Below are 19,972 nucleotides of genomic sequence, written 5' to 3' on the forward strand. Positions count from 1 at the left end.
ATTATTGACGTACCTTTCTAACAAGCCCACATTATTTCATCCTGTATACTCTGTCCTATGAAGTGGTTACCATTATGAGTGTGGCTTATAAGCCCCCTAAGTGACTTTTACTATTTTACTCCCACAGTGATCTTCACTATTTCTCATCACTACCCAAACTGATTCTGCATCTTGATCTTTAGAACTAAGGTAACCTTTTCCATTGTAATAATATCATTCTTAATTAACAGAGCCAACCCACTACCTTTTCCTAGCTTCCCGATTTTCCAAAATGTCATGTAACCATGAATATTCATGTTCCAGACTGTGTCATTTTGCAGCTGTGTCTCTGTATTGGCTATCAACATCCTGGGGGTTACTAAAACAAACATTGCTGGAAAAACTCAGCAGGTCTGACAGCATCTGTGGAGAGAAAGACAGAGTTAACGTTTTGAGTCTGTATGATTCTTCTTCAGAACCAAGAGAAGTAAAAATGTGGTGAACTATATACTGTTTAAGAGGGGTTGGGACAGGTGAAGCTGGATAGAAGGCCAGTGATAGGTGGAAGCAAAGGAGAGATTGCAAAAGAGGTCACAAACAGAAGGTCGAAGGGGTGTTGATGGTGGTGATACTGGCTAAAGGAGGTGCTAATGGTGACATTAAGAGTAGAAAGCAGGATGAGCAAGTGACAGATGGTCCTAGTGATGCGTTTGGTCTCTCCAGTGTAGAGGAGACCCCATTGGGAGCAGTGAATGCAGTAGACCAAATTGAGGGAAGTGAAGTGCTGCTTCACCTGAAAGGAGTGTTTGGGCCCTTGGACAGTGAGGAGGAGGGGAAGTAAAGGGGCAGGTGTTGCAACTTCTGCGATTGCATGGGAAGGTGCCGTGGGAGGGGGTTGAGGTGTTGGGGTGATGGAGGAGTGGACCAGGGTGTCCCAGAGGGGACGGTCCCTACGGAATACCGACGGCAGGGGGGCGGTGTGTGTGAGGGGAAGAGGTGTTTGGTGGTGGCATCATGCTGGAGTTGGCAGAAATGACGGAGGATGATCCTTTGAATGTGGAGGCTGCTGGGGTGAAAAGTGAGGACAAGGGGGTCCCTATCATGGTTTTGGGAGGGAGAGGAAGGTGTGAGGACAGAGGCGTGGGAGATGGGCCGGACACGGTTGAGGGCCCTGTCAACCACAGTGGACGGAAAACCTCGGTTAAGGAAGAAGGAAGACATGTCACAAGCACGGTTTTGGAATGTGGCATCAGCGGAACAGATGCGACAGAGGCGAAGGAACTGAGAGAATGGGATGGAGTCCTTGCAGGGAGCAGGGTGTGAGGAGCTGTAGTCGAGGTAGCTGTGGGAGTCGGTAGGCTTGTAATGGATATTGGTGGACAGTCTATCGCCAGAAATTGAGACAGAGAGGTCAAAGGAAGGGAAGGGAAGTGTCAGTGATGGACCATGTGAAAGTGATGGAGGGGTGGAAATTGGAAGCAAAATTAATAAATGTTTCCAGATCCAGACGAGAGCATGAAGCAGCACCGAAACAGTCATCGAAGTACCAGAGAAAGATTTGTGGGAGGATGCCCGAGTAGGACTGGAACAAGGAATGTTCCACATACCCCATAAAGAGACAGGCATAACTGGGGCCCATGTGGGTACCCATAGCCACACCTTTTATTTGAAGGAAGCGAGACGAGTTTAAGGAGAAATTGTTCAGTGAGAAAAAATTCAGCCAGTCGGAGGAGAGCGGTGGTGGATGGGGATTGTTTGGGCCTCTGTTCAAGGAAGAAGCGGAGAGCCCTCAGACCATCCTAGTGGGGGATGGAGGTGTAGAGGGATTGGACATCCATGGTGAAGAGGAGGCCGTTGGGGGCCAGAGAACTGGAAATTGTTGATACGATGTAGGGCATCAGAGGAATCGCGGATTTTGCTTTTATCCTGGGGGTTACTATTGACCAGAAATTGAACTGGAATGGCCATATAAATACTGTGGCCACAAGAGCAGGCCAGAGGCTAGGAATTCTGTGGAAATTAACTCATGTACCAACTCCCCAAAGCCTGTCCACCATCTACAAGGTTCAAAGTCAGGAGTGTGATGGAATGCTCTCCACTTGCCTGGATGAGTACAGTTCCAACAACACTCAAGAAGCTCGATACCAGGACAAAGTAGCCTGCTTGATTGGCATCCCAATCCACCCTCCCTCCACCACCAAATCACAGTGGCAGCAGTGTGTACCATCTACAAGATTCAATGCAGCAACTCACCAAGGTTCCTATAACAGCACCTTCCAAACCCACGACCTCCACCACCTAGGACACAAGGGCAGCAAACACATGGGAACACCACCACCTGGAAGTTTCCCTCCAAGCCACACACCATCCTGACTTGGAAATATACTGCCGTTCTTTCACTGTGGCTGGGTCAAAATCCTGGAACTCTCTCCCTAACAGCACTGTGGGTGTACCTACACCACATGGGCTGCAGCGGTTCAGGAAGGCAGCTCACCACCACCTTCTCAAGGGCAATTAAAGTGTTTCCCTCCCTTATTCAGATTTTAAAGTATGTTTTTAAGTACGATATTCCTATTTAGCTGATGTAAGGCAACAGGATTGTTGGATTATCAAAACTATTTTCTATTACACTGAGTAAATAAAAAATATATTTTTCAGTAACACCCGTCAGTGGGAACTTGCTGTTCTTTTTCACTGATTGCTTAAATAATCTGGTCTAGCCAACAATGCCCACATCCCATGAATAAATAAAAGATAATAAATATTTATTTCTATATGAGCTGTCAATTCATCTGTTTTATGAATGCTACATGCAGATACAATGACTTTAGTTCTGTCCTTTTATCATTTTTGCAATCTCTGGTCTCTGCTGGTGCACTTAAGTTTATAAGCTCTGTCCCTTCACATCCTGCTCTGATCATTACTTTTCTTTTTGCTCCCTAGCTCTCTTGCCTTGTCTTCTGGATCCCTAATGTCCTTTAGGGAAGGAAATTTGTCCTCCTTACCTGGCCTGTCCTACGTGTGACTCTAGTCCCACAGCAATGGCCTAGCAAGCCACTCGGTTGTTATCAAACCACTACAGAGTCACTGCAACAGTTCAAGAAGGCAGCTCACCACCACCTTCTCAAGGGCAACTAGGGATGGGTAAAAAACGCTGGCTCAGCCAGCGAAGCCCACATCCCGTGAATGAATAAAAAAAAATTGATCACATCTTTTCATGCTTGATCCCCTGACCCCTTGATTTAATTTAAAACCCTACTGCCCTAGTTATATGACCCACCAGAATTCATTCTTGGTAAGGCTAACATTTATTGCCCACCCTTAGTTGTCCTGACAATGGAATGGCTTGCCAGGTCACTGCAGTGTTAAGAGTCAACAGCATTAAGGCCAGACCAGGCAAGGATGGCAAATTTTCTTGCCTAAAAAGACATTAGGGAGCCAGTTGTGTTTTTATGATAAGGCAGCTTCATGGTCATTTTTATTTTGAAACGGAATTCGATTAATTAAATTCTCCTGGAATATCAGTCAGGCCTCTGGATTACCATACCAATAAGATAACCACTATACAAACTTGGAATGCTTTGGGAAGGATCTGAAAAGGGAATATAAATATGTGAAACCTTTCTCTGATGAAATTGTTGAGGTAAGACATCTCTGATTCTTATTTGTGGGTGAACGGTTAGCGATGGCGAGTTATTTGACTGCGTGGGGCTTGACTCAATCCTGAGGCTGACCCTAACCCTTGTCTGATATCAACCCTGGGCCCGGTGTTTCCCTCCCTTATTCAAATTTAAAGTGCGCTTTAAGTACGACATTCATATTCAGTAGATGTAAGGCAACAGGATTGCTGGGTTATCAAAACTATTTTCCATTATACTGAGTAAATAAAAAAACTGCATTTCTCAGTAATAGCCGTCAGTGGGAACTCGCTGTTCTTTTTCGCATTTTCATTGATTACTGACAAGCTGAACAGCAATTGTTTCTTTCCAGCTGCTTCGCAGGCTTTCTAATCTTAACCAAGGCTCCTGGCAACAGGAACCCCGCTGCACTATTTCAAAGAGAGCAGGAGACTTCTCTCCCCAGGTGTCACAGGGCCAATATTGATCCCTCTACCAAATCCCAAGCGGATTCTGGCCTTTATCTCCATGCTGTTTGGAGGAGTTGCTGTGTGCGGACAGGCTGCCAAGTTTCCTACATTACTGCTGCCTTATCTTGCACCGAGTCCCTATCACCCCCTAAACTTGCTAACCCTAACTGACTCCTGCTCAAGCAAGGTCTTGATTTTAAAATGATCATTTTTGTTTTCAAATCCCTCCATGGCTTCGTCCCTCCCTACCTCTAACCTCCTCCAGCCCTACAACCCTCAGATATCTGCACTCCTCTAATTCTGGCCTCTTGTGGCATTTCCGATTTTAATCTCTCCACCATTGTTGGCTGCCTAGGTCCCAAGCTTTGGAATACCCTCCCTACCCCTCTTCACCTTGCTTTCCTCCTTTCAGACACTTCTTAAAGCCTACCTTTTTAACCAAGCTTTTGATCATCTGACCTAAAAGCGCTTTGGAACGTCTGAAAGCCATGAAAGGTGCTACGCAAATGCAAATCTTTCTTTATGGCCTTCCTAAAGCAAAGTGCTAAAATAGAACAAAATAGTTCAGCTAAGATCCTGTATGTATCCAACATTAACTCCTTATTTTTGTATTGCAAGCCTCTTGATATAAAAGGATTAGTTTGACTGTTTTCATGGCCTTATGTATATGCACCATCACTTTCAATAACCTGTGCGTTAAGTCTGTCTGCTCTATTTTCTTTCTTCTTGGCATTTCTTTGCAGATGAAGATTTTTTGGAAGGTTGTACTTTTCTTCATCGGTTGCAGGCTCACTGGTGACTAGTCAGGCCTATCTGTGATCGGCCGATTCTCCCACAGCAGGTGCAGGTGTAATCATTGCTGGGAGCAATTGGATCTATCATTCTCCTCCTTTTCTCTTCAATACTGGCTCTTCACTCAGCCTCAAAAGGTATCTTCTGCAGCACTCCAGAGTGTGGCATCCCCAGGCATCATGATCTATGGCTTGTGCTTCCCACTGGCGATGGTCAATGTGGCACACGGAGGGCAACTTCTTCAGGGAGCCCTTGAAACATTTGTGTGGGGCCCCTCTGACCATAAGATGTAGGAGCAGAAGTAGGCCATTCAGCCCATCGAGCCTGCTCCACCATTCAATGAGACCATGGCTGATCTGATAATCCTCAACTCCACTTTCCTGCCTTTTCCCCCATAACCCTTGGTTCCCTTGCTGATTAAAAATCTGTCTATCTCAGCCTTGAATATACTTAACGACCCAGCCTCTACAGCCCTCTGCGGTAAAGAATTCCACAGATTCACTACCCACTGAGAGAAGAAATTCCTCCTCACCTCTGTCTAAAATGGGCGACCCCTTACTCTGGGATTATGCCCTCTGGTCCTAGGCTCTCCCACAAGGAGGAACAACCTCTCAGCATTTACCTTATCAAGCCCCCTAAGAATCTTATATGTTTCAATAAGGCCACCTCTTATTCTTCTAACCTCCAGTGAATACAGGCCCAACCTACTCAACCTCTCCTCATAAGAAAACCCCTCCAAACCCGGAATCAACCTAATGAACCTTCTCCGTACTGCCTCCAATGCCAGTATGTCTTTCCTTAGATAAGAGGATTAAAACTGTTCAGTATTCTAGGTGTTGGCAGTGGTCAGCACTCCATACAACACGATCTTGAGCAGACATCCATCTGGGCAATGTGACCGGTCCAACGCAGTTGGCTTTGCAGGAAGATAGCCTCGATGCTGGCACTGACCACCGTCACATACGCATTCTAGGGCACTTTCATCTGCAGCACCTTCAAGATCCGCTGGCAGGACCGCTTCACAAACGTTCGAGTCCTGGAAACAGCCATCACCACCAGCATCGAGGCAACCCACCTGCAAAGCCAGCTCCATTTAAAATCTCACCATTTAACCCTTTCATTACTTTAATGACAGACTGAATATCTCACTCCGGAAAGCAAAACAATTACATTTTGAAATGTAAACCTAACATATTTTAAGTTGCAAGACCTTGGTAAAGACATAAAAAAAAGCCAAGGGGGATATGAGAGGAGTTATTTTGCCTATCAGGAAGTTATGATGCTTGATTGGCACCCCATCCACCACCTTAAACATGCACTCCCTCACCACCAATGCACAGTGGCAGCAGTGTGTACCATCTACAAGATGTACTGCAGTAACTCACCAAGGCTCCTTAGACAGCACCTCCCAAACTCATAATCTTTACCATCTAGGACAAGGGCAGCAGATAGATGGAACCAGCACCACCTGGAAGTTTCCCTCCAAGTCACTCACCATCCTGACTTGGAGATATATCGGCGTTCCTTCACAGTCGCTGGGTCAAAATCCTGGAACTCTTTCCCTAACAGCACTGTGGATGTACCTACACCACAAGGACTGCAGCGGTTCAAGAAGGCAGCTCACTTATCAAGGGCAACTAGGGATGGGCAACAAATGCTGGCCCAGCCAGTGATGCCCACATCCCGTGAAAGAATAGAGAAAAAGTCCTGAATGCACTTCCTGGAAGTGGGGTGAAAGCAGATTGGTTAGTGAAAAGGGAATTAGATATATACTTCAAAAAGGGAAATAAAATGCTGGGCTATGGGGAAAAAGAGCAGGGGAGTGCAGGATAATTGGATAACTCTTTCAAAGAGCTAGCAAACCCATGTTGACCCGAATGGCCTTCGTGATTTCAAGATATCACCAAGGTTGAAAAGTAGAGGCGAGGTAATCGAGAGCTAGTGGTAACATAACACAGAGCTTGGGTTTAAATTGTAGGTAGTAAGAATTTCCCATTCTCCTGGGCTGAAAAGCGTGCAGAGTCCCAATTTATATACACATCGGTTTGACGGAGGAGGAGGGAGGACATTGTTGGAGCTTAGGAGAAAGAAGAGGATGGGTCAGAGGCTGGCTAGATGTTGGTAAAACATAAAAGCTTACAATGGAGGGGAAGAGAGAGAAGTTGCAGCTCATTTTGAGGGCATGGCTTACCACATGCGTCTTCATTCCATGGAGCACACACCACCCTGACTTGGAGCTAAATCACCGTTCCTTCAGTGTCCCTGGGTCAAAACCCTGGAACTCCCTCCCACGGTTGTACCATGGAATAAAGACAATTTGTGAACCCTTTAGGAAACGAGGCAATAGCAGCTCACCGCACAAGATTCACATGAAAAGTCAAAATTATGATGGGCTGGGAGCGATAATGTAGCTCTTACATTCCGTTCAGAAGGTTTAAAATGCTGACACCTACCGTAACAATCAGACCTCTTTCCTGGAAATACTTGACCAATGGGATGGTGTTTTGTTTGAAGGTGGTCAGTCGTCTCTGGATGGCTTTGGGATTGTCGTCGGGGCGACCTTGCTGTGCTGCCCGCTTTTCCAGCCTCTCTTTCAATTGGTGATTGGCACATGCAAGGAACACAACTAAATCTGGGGTGCAGATCTGTTGAACAAGATTAAAAAGGAGTGGGGAGGGGGGGTAGAAAAGAAACATGCTGAAGCTGCATTAAGGACCGATTTAGAGAATCAGTCAGGCCAAGGGGCAGGTCAAGCCCGTCAGTTAGGTCATGGCATGATCTGTACCTTAGCTCCAAACCCCACCTCACCCAACCAACACGGACTTAACTTAGGCCGGGATTTTCCACCACTACCGAAAGCCAATGGGCTTTTGGCTGGGCTGCCGCATCCCCCACAGCGGGTCCCGGCATGGCAGGGCCGGACAATCCAGCATTCGTCTTGGAAGCTCCACCCGTCCAGGCAGCCGCAACCCCTTGGGAAGAATTTTACCCCTTTGTGGGGTAAAAGTGATTTCCTTCCAAAAACGTCCTAGATGGTTCTCGATTCCTCTGCTGGAGGCAACAGATCGCCTTGGGAGCTAAAACCTTTTTTTTTTGTTTGTCATAAGTGAAGAAGTCTCACTGCTGGGATCGAAGACGCCCCCCGACCCCCACGTTGGCAGGCGCCGGGACCCTGGACAGCATCGGTGGAGCGAGAAGCAGCGTTAAATGTTGCGAGTCGAAAATGAGCCTTCTTCAGAACACTTGGTCTGAAGAAGAGTCATGTCCAACTCAAAGCATTAATTCTGTTTCTCTCTTTCTCTCTCTCTCTCTCTCTCTCTCTCTACAGATGCTGCCAGACCCGAGTATTCCTAGCACTTTGTTTTTGTATTTCAGATCTCCAGCATTTTGCTTTTATTCCAGAATTAGAAGTTGCTCATTTATAACCGGGGTGGGGGGTCGTCCTAGTGATGCAACAGGTTCCCAATGATCCAGGATGGAACGAGATGTGCAGCCAGTTTCCCAAACCCATTTCCACATAACGCCGGATCAATTCGGACACAGGAATGTACAGACTTCTTTTAAACGGTAGAGTTCGGACTGGAAGAGCAGGTGAGCCGGCAGGGGGTGGAGGGGGTAAGCGGAACTTGAGCAGCGAAATGTGAAGCTGCTCGAAAGCATTAATCTCTCAGCCAGTCAGTCAGTCATAACATTGCTGTTTGTGGGATCTTGCTGTGCACAAATAGACGGCCACATTTCCTGCCTTACAACAGTTAACTATGCTTCAAAGAAAATGGTTTCCTTCGAGATGCCCTGAAAGATCCTACGTGTGTGCAGCAAGTTCTGTCTCTTCCATTAATTGTGGATGATTAGGAGCCCAGGGAAAGAAACATGAACATTGCAGACATCATGACCTTCTAGAGTGGAGATGGAAAGCTATTAATGGATCTGTAGTTCTATAATGCAGGGGAAATGAAGGTTTAAATAAATTCTGTAAATGGAATCGTAGAAATCTATTTCAATTGACTTATAACACAATAGTTTATTGCACAGAATTTATTAAATTCCATGTTTATCTTCCTCCCTACCCATCACAAGTTATTAACATTTTGCTCCAGTGTTTGCGATTGGAAGTCTCATGCTATCTAGGCCTCTCAACATATTTGGGTTCCAAAAGATTGTCAGACAAACCCGGAGTTTCAAACAGAGAGATGTAAATGCTCCAAGACTACGATCGATAGATTTTTGGCATCTCAGGGAATCGAGGGATATGGGAAGTGGGGTTGAGGCAGAAGATCAGCCATGATCTTACCGAATGGCGGAGTAGCCGAGGGGCCGAATGGCCTGCTCCACTTATGTTCTTACAGGCGAGACCCCTTACAAAAGTAGAACACAGTAAGAGTTCCATACCTGGTCCTCAAAGGACAACACCTGGGCAACATCCCTTGGGAATCCGTCAATGACAAACCCCTGGGCATCTGGGAGCTGCATCAAGCGGCGTTTGATCTCTGTGATGGTTGTTTCCTTCAAAAGGAAGGACACATGTCAGAGGACAATCGATCAAAAACATGCTCATGTTATCCAGAAGAATGTTAAAGGTGAAGATCATCACAACAGAGCGGGTTTCTTCAGTTCTGGAATCTTGACCTGTGCAGCTCCCTATTACATGCAATAGTTAATATATGGTTTTATACAAATGATAACAGTAAAACGTCAAGCTAGTCGGAATTTCCCAGTCCCCTCCCCACCCCCACTGCGTGGCCGGGCTGACGAGCCATTGAAATCTCCGTTCACATTGGCAGCACTGCAAGATCCCACCGGTGTGAGGAGCTGGAACGTTTGGGCCTTTAATTGTATTTATTGGCCCTCCATTTGAAGAGAATGAACTTGCATTTATATAGCACCTTTCGCGACATCTGTACTAAAGGGCTTTTGAAGTGCAGTCACTGTGGTAATGTAGGAAACGCAGCAGTCACTTTGCTGTTTGCGGGAGCTTGCTGTGCACAATGTGTTAATAACAAATCACTGAGACAAATGATCTAGCTTGAAGGATAAATAACCGGCCAGGACACCAGGGATAACTCCCCTGCCCTTCATCGAAAGAGCACCATAGAATCTTTTACAGTCACTCGAACAGGCTGATGGAGCAAGGCTTAACAGCACAGAGGCAGTACTCCCTCAGAACTGCATTGCAGCATCAGCCCATTTCTTGCATCTGGAGTGGGGCCTAAAACCACGACCCATTGAGGCAGGAACATTCCCACTGAGCCATGGACGAGACTAATTGTCAACTGCACTCAAATGACCCACAGGATGGCTGGAGTCAGACCCAAGGTGCTTTGCGCTCTCCTTACAGTAAAAGGACCCACACCAATAGGCTTTGCACAGTCTTAATCCAGTTCATACTGGGCTGGAACTCAAAGCACAAAACTGCCCCTATCTCAGCACCAACTGGCATGGTCACTCAGAGAGGTCATAGGCTGGCTGGCTTCACAAGTGGTGGGGGAGGGAGAGAGGAAAAATAAAATCACTGTGCAGGAAGGGGGCACTCAGGGTTAGGACTGAAATACATTGTCAAGGCAAAGTAAAGGGAGTTAACGCAAATATGAAAAAGATGGTCAGGAAAAGGCCATCTGGTTCAACAAGCCCTGCTCCACACCCAGTGGCTGGAGAATCCCGATTAGATACTTTCTCTCTTCTCCAAAGAGTTGCCAACCCTCCAGGATTGGCCCGGAGTCTCCAAGAATTGAAGATCAATCTCCAGGACACTACTGTGTGCAACCCTGGAGAAAAATCATTGGGACATTAAAAAGTCTTTTTTAAAGTCATTTTCTTTGAGCATTTTATTTTTACTAGATGTAAAACTATTGAAAAAAGGGACGTGGGGGGGTGGAGGTGGAAAGAAGAAGGTTGTTTGGCTGACAATCAAGCACCATCCAATTGGTTAATGAGTCTTTTTGCTTTCCAATTGGTGTAGGGAGAGAACAAGTCACAAGGATGGATGTGTTGGCCGACTAATGGCTGGAGTGTGGGGGCAAGTCACGTGATGAAACCTCCAGGAATAGATTCAATTACATTTGGCAACCATATGCCTCTATCCTCTTCCTCCTTCTCCCCCACACCATCCCAACCCCTGCAGCCACATCTCCTGGGAGAAGCAAGAGACACCCAACAAAAGAAACCCAGGACCAATATGGGAAAACGCTCTGGGTTCCTCTGCAACCCTCACTGGGAATTGAAAAAAAAAAATCACCTGAACAATGCGATAGCTGCAAAACGACTCCCCTCCTCACTGGTCTTGGGACTGGTTGATTTTAATAATTTAACCGATTTTAGTTTACTCACAACCAACTCATTTACACAGAGCTAAAAAATCGGGCCCCCTCGACACCCATACCTGAAAAAAAATATTCTTTTCAACAAAACCTGAACGAGCGCAAAATTCCTAAAAAGGGAAATTACAAATGCATTTGGATCTTAATTTTGATAACTGTGAGAAAGAGAGCCAGAACTTGTTTGAAAATCTTGGAGTGCGGGTGTCGGTGACTGGGTCAGCCAGCATGTCCATCCCCGACTGTTCGAGGAGGTGGTGCTGAGTCACCTTCTTGACCTGCTGCTGTAGCCCTTGGCCCAGGTTTTCATCCCCGGGTCAGGTTCCCGAATTGGCCGATTTCCCGGCTCGACAAAGCCAATTTTTACATTGTCCCCCCGCAAGTGGAATTTTAGGTGGTGGTGGGGGCGGGTGGTGGGGGGGCACATTTGAACAGGTGACCCCAGAACGGATGCCCAGGCTGCTGGGTGCAGAGGACGGATGGGTACAAGACCTGCCTCTGTGCTCTGGCACGGTGTTTAAATCAATTTTAGAAAATAATAAATAAAACAAAACGCATCCCTCCAGCCCTCACTGCCCTACCCCCACACAGTCCCTATGCCCCATCTATACCAACCTATGTCAACCCATGCTCCCCACCCACCCCCCATGACCCCCATACCCACTATGCCAACTTAGTGCCCCTCTGCCCACCATTGCCTCATACCAATTCAGGCCAACCCATGCCCCAAACAACCCTATGCTCGTAACCCCTCCATGCCAACTCACCTAGTTTCCTTGAGAGTTCCTTGACAGCTTTGACACTTCCTGGACAGCTCTTTGACAGTTTTAATGGGTTTGTGGGGGAAAAAAAGTGTATAATCATATTCACTTTTAACAACCTCAAAAGGGTGCTTTATGTTACCCAAAGGTGCCCCGGGACTCTATCCAAAGGCGTACCCTGGATATCTAAACAAATCCACCAAGTTCAGACCTCCTCTTACCTGGTCTAACCTGCACACTTTGGATCTCGCACTTCTGGCCCTATTTAGTGGGGGCAGCTGGTGATTTAAGTGGCCAGCTGCTCCATAAACCATGCGTACACGTACCCCGACCCAACTCCAGTACCACCCCCACGGGGATGGGAAATGCCGGGTTTAGGATCAGGATTTAGAATTTGCGGCCATTTCCGGGATTTTCGCCACAACAGAACCTCTCCATCGTGGCAGAAACCGCGCGCGCGCACACGCACATACCAAGGCATTCCAGCATTTTGACCCAGCACCTATGAAGAAACGGCAACGTAGGTTTAAGTTGCGATGGTGTGCAACTTGGAAGGGAACTTGGAGGGGATAGTGCTTCCTTAACATTGTAAGTTCATTCTGAGATGTGATAAATGAACAGCAATTCATTATTTTGCCCTGTGTTTAGGGTATGGTTACTTGTGTAAACAATGTCCATTTTGCAAATATTAAGGTCCCACAAAAATCAGAGGGATGGATGACCAGTTAATTTATTCTTGGTTGAGTGTTGGACAGGAGACTGGGCACAAGACCAGAAAACAAATGAATGTAAAGGATCTCATGACACCATTTGAAGCAGAGCAGCAGAGTTCCCCTAGTGTCTTGGCCAATATTTAATCCTCAACCAGCAGTACCATCTATATTGGCAGGGAATTGGAGTACAGTATTAAGGAAATCTTGCTACAATTGTACAGGGCTTTGGTAAGGTCACACCTGGAATACTGTGTGTAGCTGTTGTCCCCATTCTTAAGGAATGATATACTTGCTTTGGAGGTGGTACAGTGAAGGACGTATCTGAGACGAGGGTTGTCCTATGACAACAGGCTGAGCAAATTGAGCCTAAACTCTTTGGAGTTCAGAAGAATGAGGGGCGATCTCATCGAAACATACAAGATGCTGAGGGGCTTGACAGGGTAGACATGGTTGGGAAATCTAGAACACGAGGGCACAGTCTCAGGATAAAGGGCTGATCATGGCGGACTGAGATGAGGAGAACTTTCTTCACTCAAAGCATTGAGTATTTTTGGAATTCTCTATCTCAGAAGGTTATGGATGCTCCATCTTTGGATGCATTTAAGGCTGAGGTAGACTTGTCTTTTTGGTCTCTTAGGAATCAAGGGATAGGGGAGCAGGCAGAAAATCAGCCACGATTATACTGAAAGGCAGAGCAGGCTCGAGGGCTGGATAGTCTACCCATGCTCTTATTTATTATGTTCTTACCACAAACAAAATCGTGGATCATCATCACGTGGCTGGTTGTGGGATTCAACTGTTTAAAATTTACTCTTTCATTGGATGTGGGAACCATAGGCAAGGCCAACATCTGTTGCCCATCCCTAATTGCCCCCGAACCAAGTGGCTTGCTAGGTCATTTCAGAGGGCAGTTAAGAGTCAACCACATTGCTGTGGGTCTGGAGTCACATGTAGGCCAGACCAGATAAGGACGGCAGATTTGCTCCCTCAAAAGGACATTAGTGAACCAGATGGGTTTTTTTAAAACAACAATTGATGATAGTTTCATGGTCAGCATTGAATTTAAATTCCACCAGCTGCCATAGTGGGTGGGATTTGAACTCATGTCCCTAGAACATTAGTCTGGGCTTCCAGGTTACCAGCCTAGCGAAATTACCATTATGCCACCCGATTTCCTCAAATCAGCTGCAAATTATGCAAATTAGCTGCTTCATTCTCTACATCACAACAGTGACTACACTTCGAAAGTACCTTATTGGCTGTAATACACTTTGGGACATCCGGAGGTCATTTAAGGCACTATAGAAATACAAGTTTGTGCTTTGTTTACAAGTGAATTGTTTTCCATTGCAGGATGTTACTGGTGCAGAGTGACCATGTAACAACAGTCACTAGACTCCAAAATAATTCCCCCCACCCCCACATAAAAGCAGTTATATAAATACAAGAATAGTTTACATTTAAGCTTTTACCTGTGGTGCCAATTCTCCATTGGTGATAATTTTGGCAATTAAACTCCACTTCCTGTTGCAAGTTGCATTATGGATCATTTTGCTTCTGAGAAGCTCTCCTACTGAAATGTATTCAAATCCATAACGCTGGGCTATCTTCAGACTCTGAGTCCCCTTCCCACTGCCTGGACCACCTGGAAAAGTAACAGATGGGGCTATCAAACAGAAAGACTGGCATTTACGTAGTGCCTGCTATAATCTCAGGACCTTAACACTACCTGTATGAAGCTCTGATTAGGCCATAGCGGGAGTTTTGCATCCAGTTCTGGTCATCACACTTTAGGGAGGATGTGAGGGTCCTTGTGAGGGTGCAGAGGACATTTACTAGAATGGTTCCAGGGAGGGAGGATTTTTAACTACAGAGGTTAGGTTGAAGAAGCTGGGGTTGTTCCCCTTGAAGCAAATGAGATTGAGGGGAGATTTGACAGAGATGTATAAGATTATGACAGGTTTATATAACAGACACGGAAAAGCTCTGTTCTCATTAGCTGATGGTATAAGAACTAGGGGACACAGATTTAAGGTTTTTAGCAAGTCATGCAGAAGGGGATGTGAGGAAGAACTTTTTTTTTTTAAAAAACAGAATGGTCATGACCTGCAGGCTGCCTACAAGAGTGGTGCAAGTGGAAATGATCAATGAGCTCCAAAGGAAATTGGATAGGCGCTCAAGAGAAATGGGCTACAGAGAGGGTTAAAGCTGGGGAACAGGGTTGATTGGATTGCTCTACAGAGAACTGGCATGGGCTCAATGGGCTGAAAGGCCTCCCTTTGTATCATGATGACTTGTGACTCAATGTCTCTATGTCATCCCCAAACACTATACAGTCAGTCAATGATGTCATTTTGTAGCATGGTCAAAGCTGTAACACAGGAAATGAAACAGCCAGTTTACAAAGCAAGATCTCAATGTGATATTGCCCAGATAATCTGTTTCAGTAATGTTGGTTGAAGGATCGATATTGGCCAGGACAATGGGGGAAGACCCTCAGGTTATTCTTCAGAATAGAGCTTTGGGATCTTATATATCCCGCAAGAGGACAGATGGGGCCTCAGTTTAACACCTCATCCAAAAGACGGCACCTCTAACAATGTAGTACTCCCTCAGTGCTTCAATGAAGTCAGTCTAGATTTTTGTGCTCAAGAGGATGACCAAAACTCGAGGAAAAAGTGAAGGGACATTTTGGCATGGTGGCACTGATGACCAGTGGGGGCGGTGAGGTGCTGACGAACCTGAGAGAGCAGACCAAAAATGACCCGGCCACAAAAACCGGGACAAGATGCCTCAAAAGCGCGTGGCAGTCCCATAAAATCTGGGACAGTGGATCACCCTGGTGCTCAGTCTCTCGAGATCTCTACCTATAACTTTCTTACGCAAACGGTAAGGGCCACAGTCGACATCGGTCTGCATTAGAGTTTAAGGCCATGCAATCAATTCCTGTGTGATCTAGAGATGATTCAGTGATCCCAGGTCCCAGCACAGAGCTGCATGCTGGGGCCATGGAGTGTGAATTAATGATAAATTGCAGGCCCTCCACGAATTTAGCTTCCCTTCTGAGATCGCAGGATTAATCAACATACTCATAAGTTAAAGTGTGTAACTTTCTGCATAACTCAATAACAATTTATTTAAATTTTAAAAAACGATCCTTAATACAGGTAACAGTTTGAGGGTGGTACTTAAGGTGACATGACCCGAGTTAAACTTCTGGCTGCCTATCACTCTCTTTTTCAGTCAGGCAAACTGAAACCTTACACACAACTTAGATGCTTTTGCAGGTCTCAAGGCACCAGCTTTGGTTCCACCTGTTTTTTTTCCTGGTAGTATTCTCGTTTCCCTTTCACCCTCCCTCTCTTCCCTCCCCTCCGTCTCTCCTCCCATCCATCTTCCTCCTTTTATAAAACTTGACTCTCCACTGGGACATTGTTTTAACTCCCACTTTACCAGTTCGGTGGGGTACCACTTCGGTGAGGTAAAGCAGGGGCTCAGAGTTTGTAGAGAGACCAAATGCTGAAGTGCACCTGGAAGGTACAGAGATGGGAGAGGTGGTGCCAGAGGGCGCAGCACAAAAGGATTTATGCAGGAGGATAAGCCCAAGTGTGAAGTAAGGTTGGGTTGTGTGCAACGCAGTTGGGCATGGGCCCACACCACAAAGGTGCCCCTAATGGGGAACTAGTTGGCATTGCCACTCAGGTGTGGGGAATGGGGGCAAGATCTGAAAAAAAAATGAAAGACTTGCATTATTATAGCACTGTTCACAACAATTGGACACCCCAAAGTGCTTTGCAGTCAATGAAGCAAGTTTGAAATGTCATTATTATAGCAATGTGGGAAGCACAGTCAATTTGTACACAGCAAGCTCTCACAAACAGCAACATAATGACCAGATAGTCTGTTTTTAGTGAAGCTAATGGAGGGATAAATATTAGTCTGGACACTGCCCTTCTTCGAAATATAATGTCATGGGATCTTTTACATCCACCTGAGCAGGCAGACAGGGGCCTTGTTTTAATATCTCAACTGAGAGACAGCACCTCTGGCAGTGCAGCACTCTCCTGAGTACTGCGCTACAAGCACCAACCTTCATTTTTGTGCTCAAGTCCTGGAGCAGGACTTGAACCCGGAGACATGGTGGTGTGGAACTGGAGTCACATATAGGGCAGAATTAGCAAGCCACTGTTGTATCAAATGGTTACCAATGGGTGTAGAAGATGGTCCTCCAACCCTACCTTCTCAGGCAAAAAAAGGATGGACAATAAATACCAGCCTTGCCAGGCAATGCCCAAATGCAGAGATTTATTTTTTAAAAAAGACTCTCCTGAATATTGCTTAAAAAAAAACGAGACATGCTACAAAAGATTTTCATCTTGCACACATCAGGATCACTCTTAATAAATTAACAGTAATGGGGGAACAACAATTTATACTGCATGAGGAGAGTGCTACACTTATGCATACTAGAAGCCCCATATATTCACACAAAAGGCCCCGTCTCTTTTTCCAGCAATACTCAAGTTCTGTATGATCAAATGACTATAAAAGACCCTCCTGTTCATTTTAACCTCGCAGTTACCTATCAGAAGTATGATCCACGGGTGGGATTTGGCTGGGTCGAACACCGTGTATTCTTCAATGAGCTCGGCAGTTTCAGCCAGATCTGTATCACTCTCGATGGAGATCTGATGAATGGGAGGCAGGCGGTCATAACGCCGATAAAGAAAACTGGGACTATCAGGCAGAACTGCAAGCAGAATAGCAGGATTAGATATTAACCAATTCATCAGCTGTTTGACATTTAACAATCCTTTCAATCCCCCGACCTCTTCTCTTCCCCAACCTCCTTGCGAACAATTTTGAATGTGAAGAAGGAACCTCGCGTTCAGAAAGCCCACTGATGTGATTATTACCTTTGATGAAGCTTAAATGATTCTGCCAATGTAGCTTCGTTCTGATGCGTCAGCTTGGCTTGGTTGATGCACCCTTTGCCTGACTTTAGGGGGTCATGGGTTCAAGCCCCAATCCAGAAGTTCGGACACATAGCCCAGGCTGACACAAGAATTGCCTGCTCTTCGGCAAGTGGGATAGGTAAATGGGGGTTTTTAAATACCGCCTGAAGCACAGGAACAATAGCAGTTGAGGCCTCGGTTTATCCGAAAGATGGCATCTCCGAGAGTGCGGCACTCCCTCAGCGCTGCACTGGAGTGCTCGTCTTCGATTACGGGCCTCAAGTCGCTGGGCTGGGACTTAAACCTGCAACCTCGGAGTTGGGGGCGAGATGGTGCCCCCAGTGCACCATGACTGACACTAGTGGGCGATGGGTTCCCAGTTGTATTTATTATTTGCCTCTTCCTCCTCTCTGGGAAAGTCACTAAACTCCGTGTAGATTTTGGATAGTCTCGCATCCCGGGAGGGACTAGCAGGTCATTTACCGTTTCTGAACAACGATCTCCTGGCCTGACAGCTATTCAGAGGAGGCAATGTCCTCTTCTCCTGGGCCACAAAGGTGTCCCACCGTACTCTGTCCGGTCCTCCCAACTCTTTCACTTTCTTCAGACAACTTTCCAAGTAGTCAACAGGGTTGTCCGGTCTGTAGTACATCAACCCTGTCAGCATACTCTGCATAGAAAGAAACAGGGATATACCATTGAATTCCCATCAGTAACACTGGGCTGTATATCAGGAAACACTATGCAGCTGTGCTGATAGAATCATAATGCCACAGGAGGCCATTCAGTCCATCGCATCCGTGCTGATTCTCTCTAGAGCAACCCAGTCCTCTCCCAGTCTCCCAATTCATTCCCGTAGCCCTCCAAGTTTATTTCCCTCAAATTTTCTATTGAGATCATTGATTGTCTCCACTTCCACCATCCTTGTAGGCAGCAAGTTCCAGGTCATTACCACCTGCTGGGTAAAAAAAGTTCTTCCTCACTAGCACCCATCCCCTCCACCCCATCTCTTGGGCTAAAATGTTACAACTATATCCTCTTGTACTAGCTATGGGAACAGTTTTTCTTTGTCTATCATATCTAAACCCATCAGACACTTGCACATCGCTATCAGTTCCCCCTCAATCTCCTTTACTCCAAGGAGAGCAACCCCAGCTTCCCCAATTTAACCACATAGCTAAAATCCCTCATCCCTGGAACCATTCTGGTAAGTCCCCTCTGCAGCCTCTCAAGGACCCTCACATCCTTCCTAAGGTATGGCAATCAGAACTGGACACAATACTATCATTGTGGCCTAACTAGAGGCTCAAAGATTCGGCATAACTTCCCTGCTTTTGTACTCAATACCTCTGTTTGAGATGGTATTTCACAGCAAATAAATAAAATAGCCCTCGGATGGTTTGTCAACATTTTTTAAAAAAAAAATTCATTCATGGGATGTGGGCTTCTCTGGCTGGGCCAGCATTTATTGCCCATCTCTAGTTGCCTTCGAGAAGGTGGTGGTGAGCTGCCTTCCTGAACCACTGCAGCCCATGTGGTGTAGGTACACCCACAGTGCTGTTAGGAAGGGAATTCCTGGATTTTGACCCAGTGACAGTGAAGGAACGGCGATATATTTCCAAGTCAGGATGGTGAGTGACTTGGAGGGGAACTTGCAGCTGGTGGTGTTCCCGTGGGACAGCTGCCCTTGCCCTTCTAGACGGGAGTGGTCTCGATCTCTCATTCCCTCCACGCATAAGCTTCCTGTACCCTTAATTCGACTTGTGTGAATTTTATCATTTTGAGGACACTAGAATCAAAGACTGACTAGTGCAGAAGCACTGTAGAAAACAGAAGGACAACTACATTCCTCTTGGTGTCAACGCCAGCACCGATGTCACTCACCGTGATGAGCACAGAAAGAAATATCAGGCCGGGTACATGAACCTGCGCTGGGAGGAAAGAAAAGACACAAAAGAATGCAATTCTGAGAAGTGACAGCCATTCTCAGATCAGCAATAAGCAAAACGTCAAATATCTGAAAGAAAGACAAAAGACACAAAAAAAAGACACAGCAGGGCAGCCTGGAACTGAATAGCTCAATGTCCCAGTCGCTCACAATTAGCCATCAGGGATTATTCTGCAGGCCTCCCACTCACAGGCTGGGATTTTCCATGCCTGGCGGTGTTGGGGGTGTTCGGTGGCATCAGCGGACAATATGGCGCGATTGGTTTTGTGACGGCATGAAACCAGTTTGCAATCGTCCACTCTAACCGCCGATGGCGGGTTACGCTTCCCGCCATTGGATATCGGGAACCTCATTGTAATACACCAGCATATCATTATAAGGCCAGCCCACTGGACTCATCTCCCCCACCAGAACGTCCACCTACAT

General features: G+C 46.2%; 1 protein-coding gene across 1 annotated transcript in view; it reads right to left on the reverse strand.

Moving 5' to 3' along the window:
• ak5 (adenylate kinase 5) overlaps positions 1-19,972 on the reverse strand; it is an 80,853-nt gene that overhangs the window by 50,129 nt on the left and 10,752 nt on the right. Inside the window, exons 2-6 of the mRNA XM_078560723.1 lie at positions 18,082-18,268; positions 17,226-17,393; positions 14,116-14,288; positions 9,248-9,361; positions 7,312-7,503 (exon numbers count right to left, since the gene is read on the reverse strand). Coding sequence (XP_078416849.1) covers positions 7,312-7,503; positions 9,248-9,361; positions 14,116-14,288; positions 17,226-17,393; positions 18,082-18,268 — 834 coding nt within the window. The remainder of the gene's footprint in view (positions 1-7,311; positions 7,504-9,247; positions 9,362-14,115; positions 14,289-17,225; positions 17,394-18,081; positions 18,269-19,972) is intronic.

Source organism: Cetorhinus maximus, chromosome 17, assembly GCF_964194155.1.
Source record: "Cetorhinus maximus chromosome 17, sCetMax3.hap1.1, whole genome shotgun sequence".
Classification (NCBI taxonomy): Eukaryota; Metazoa; Chordata; class Chondrichthyes; order Lamniformes; family Cetorhinidae; genus Cetorhinus; species Cetorhinus maximus.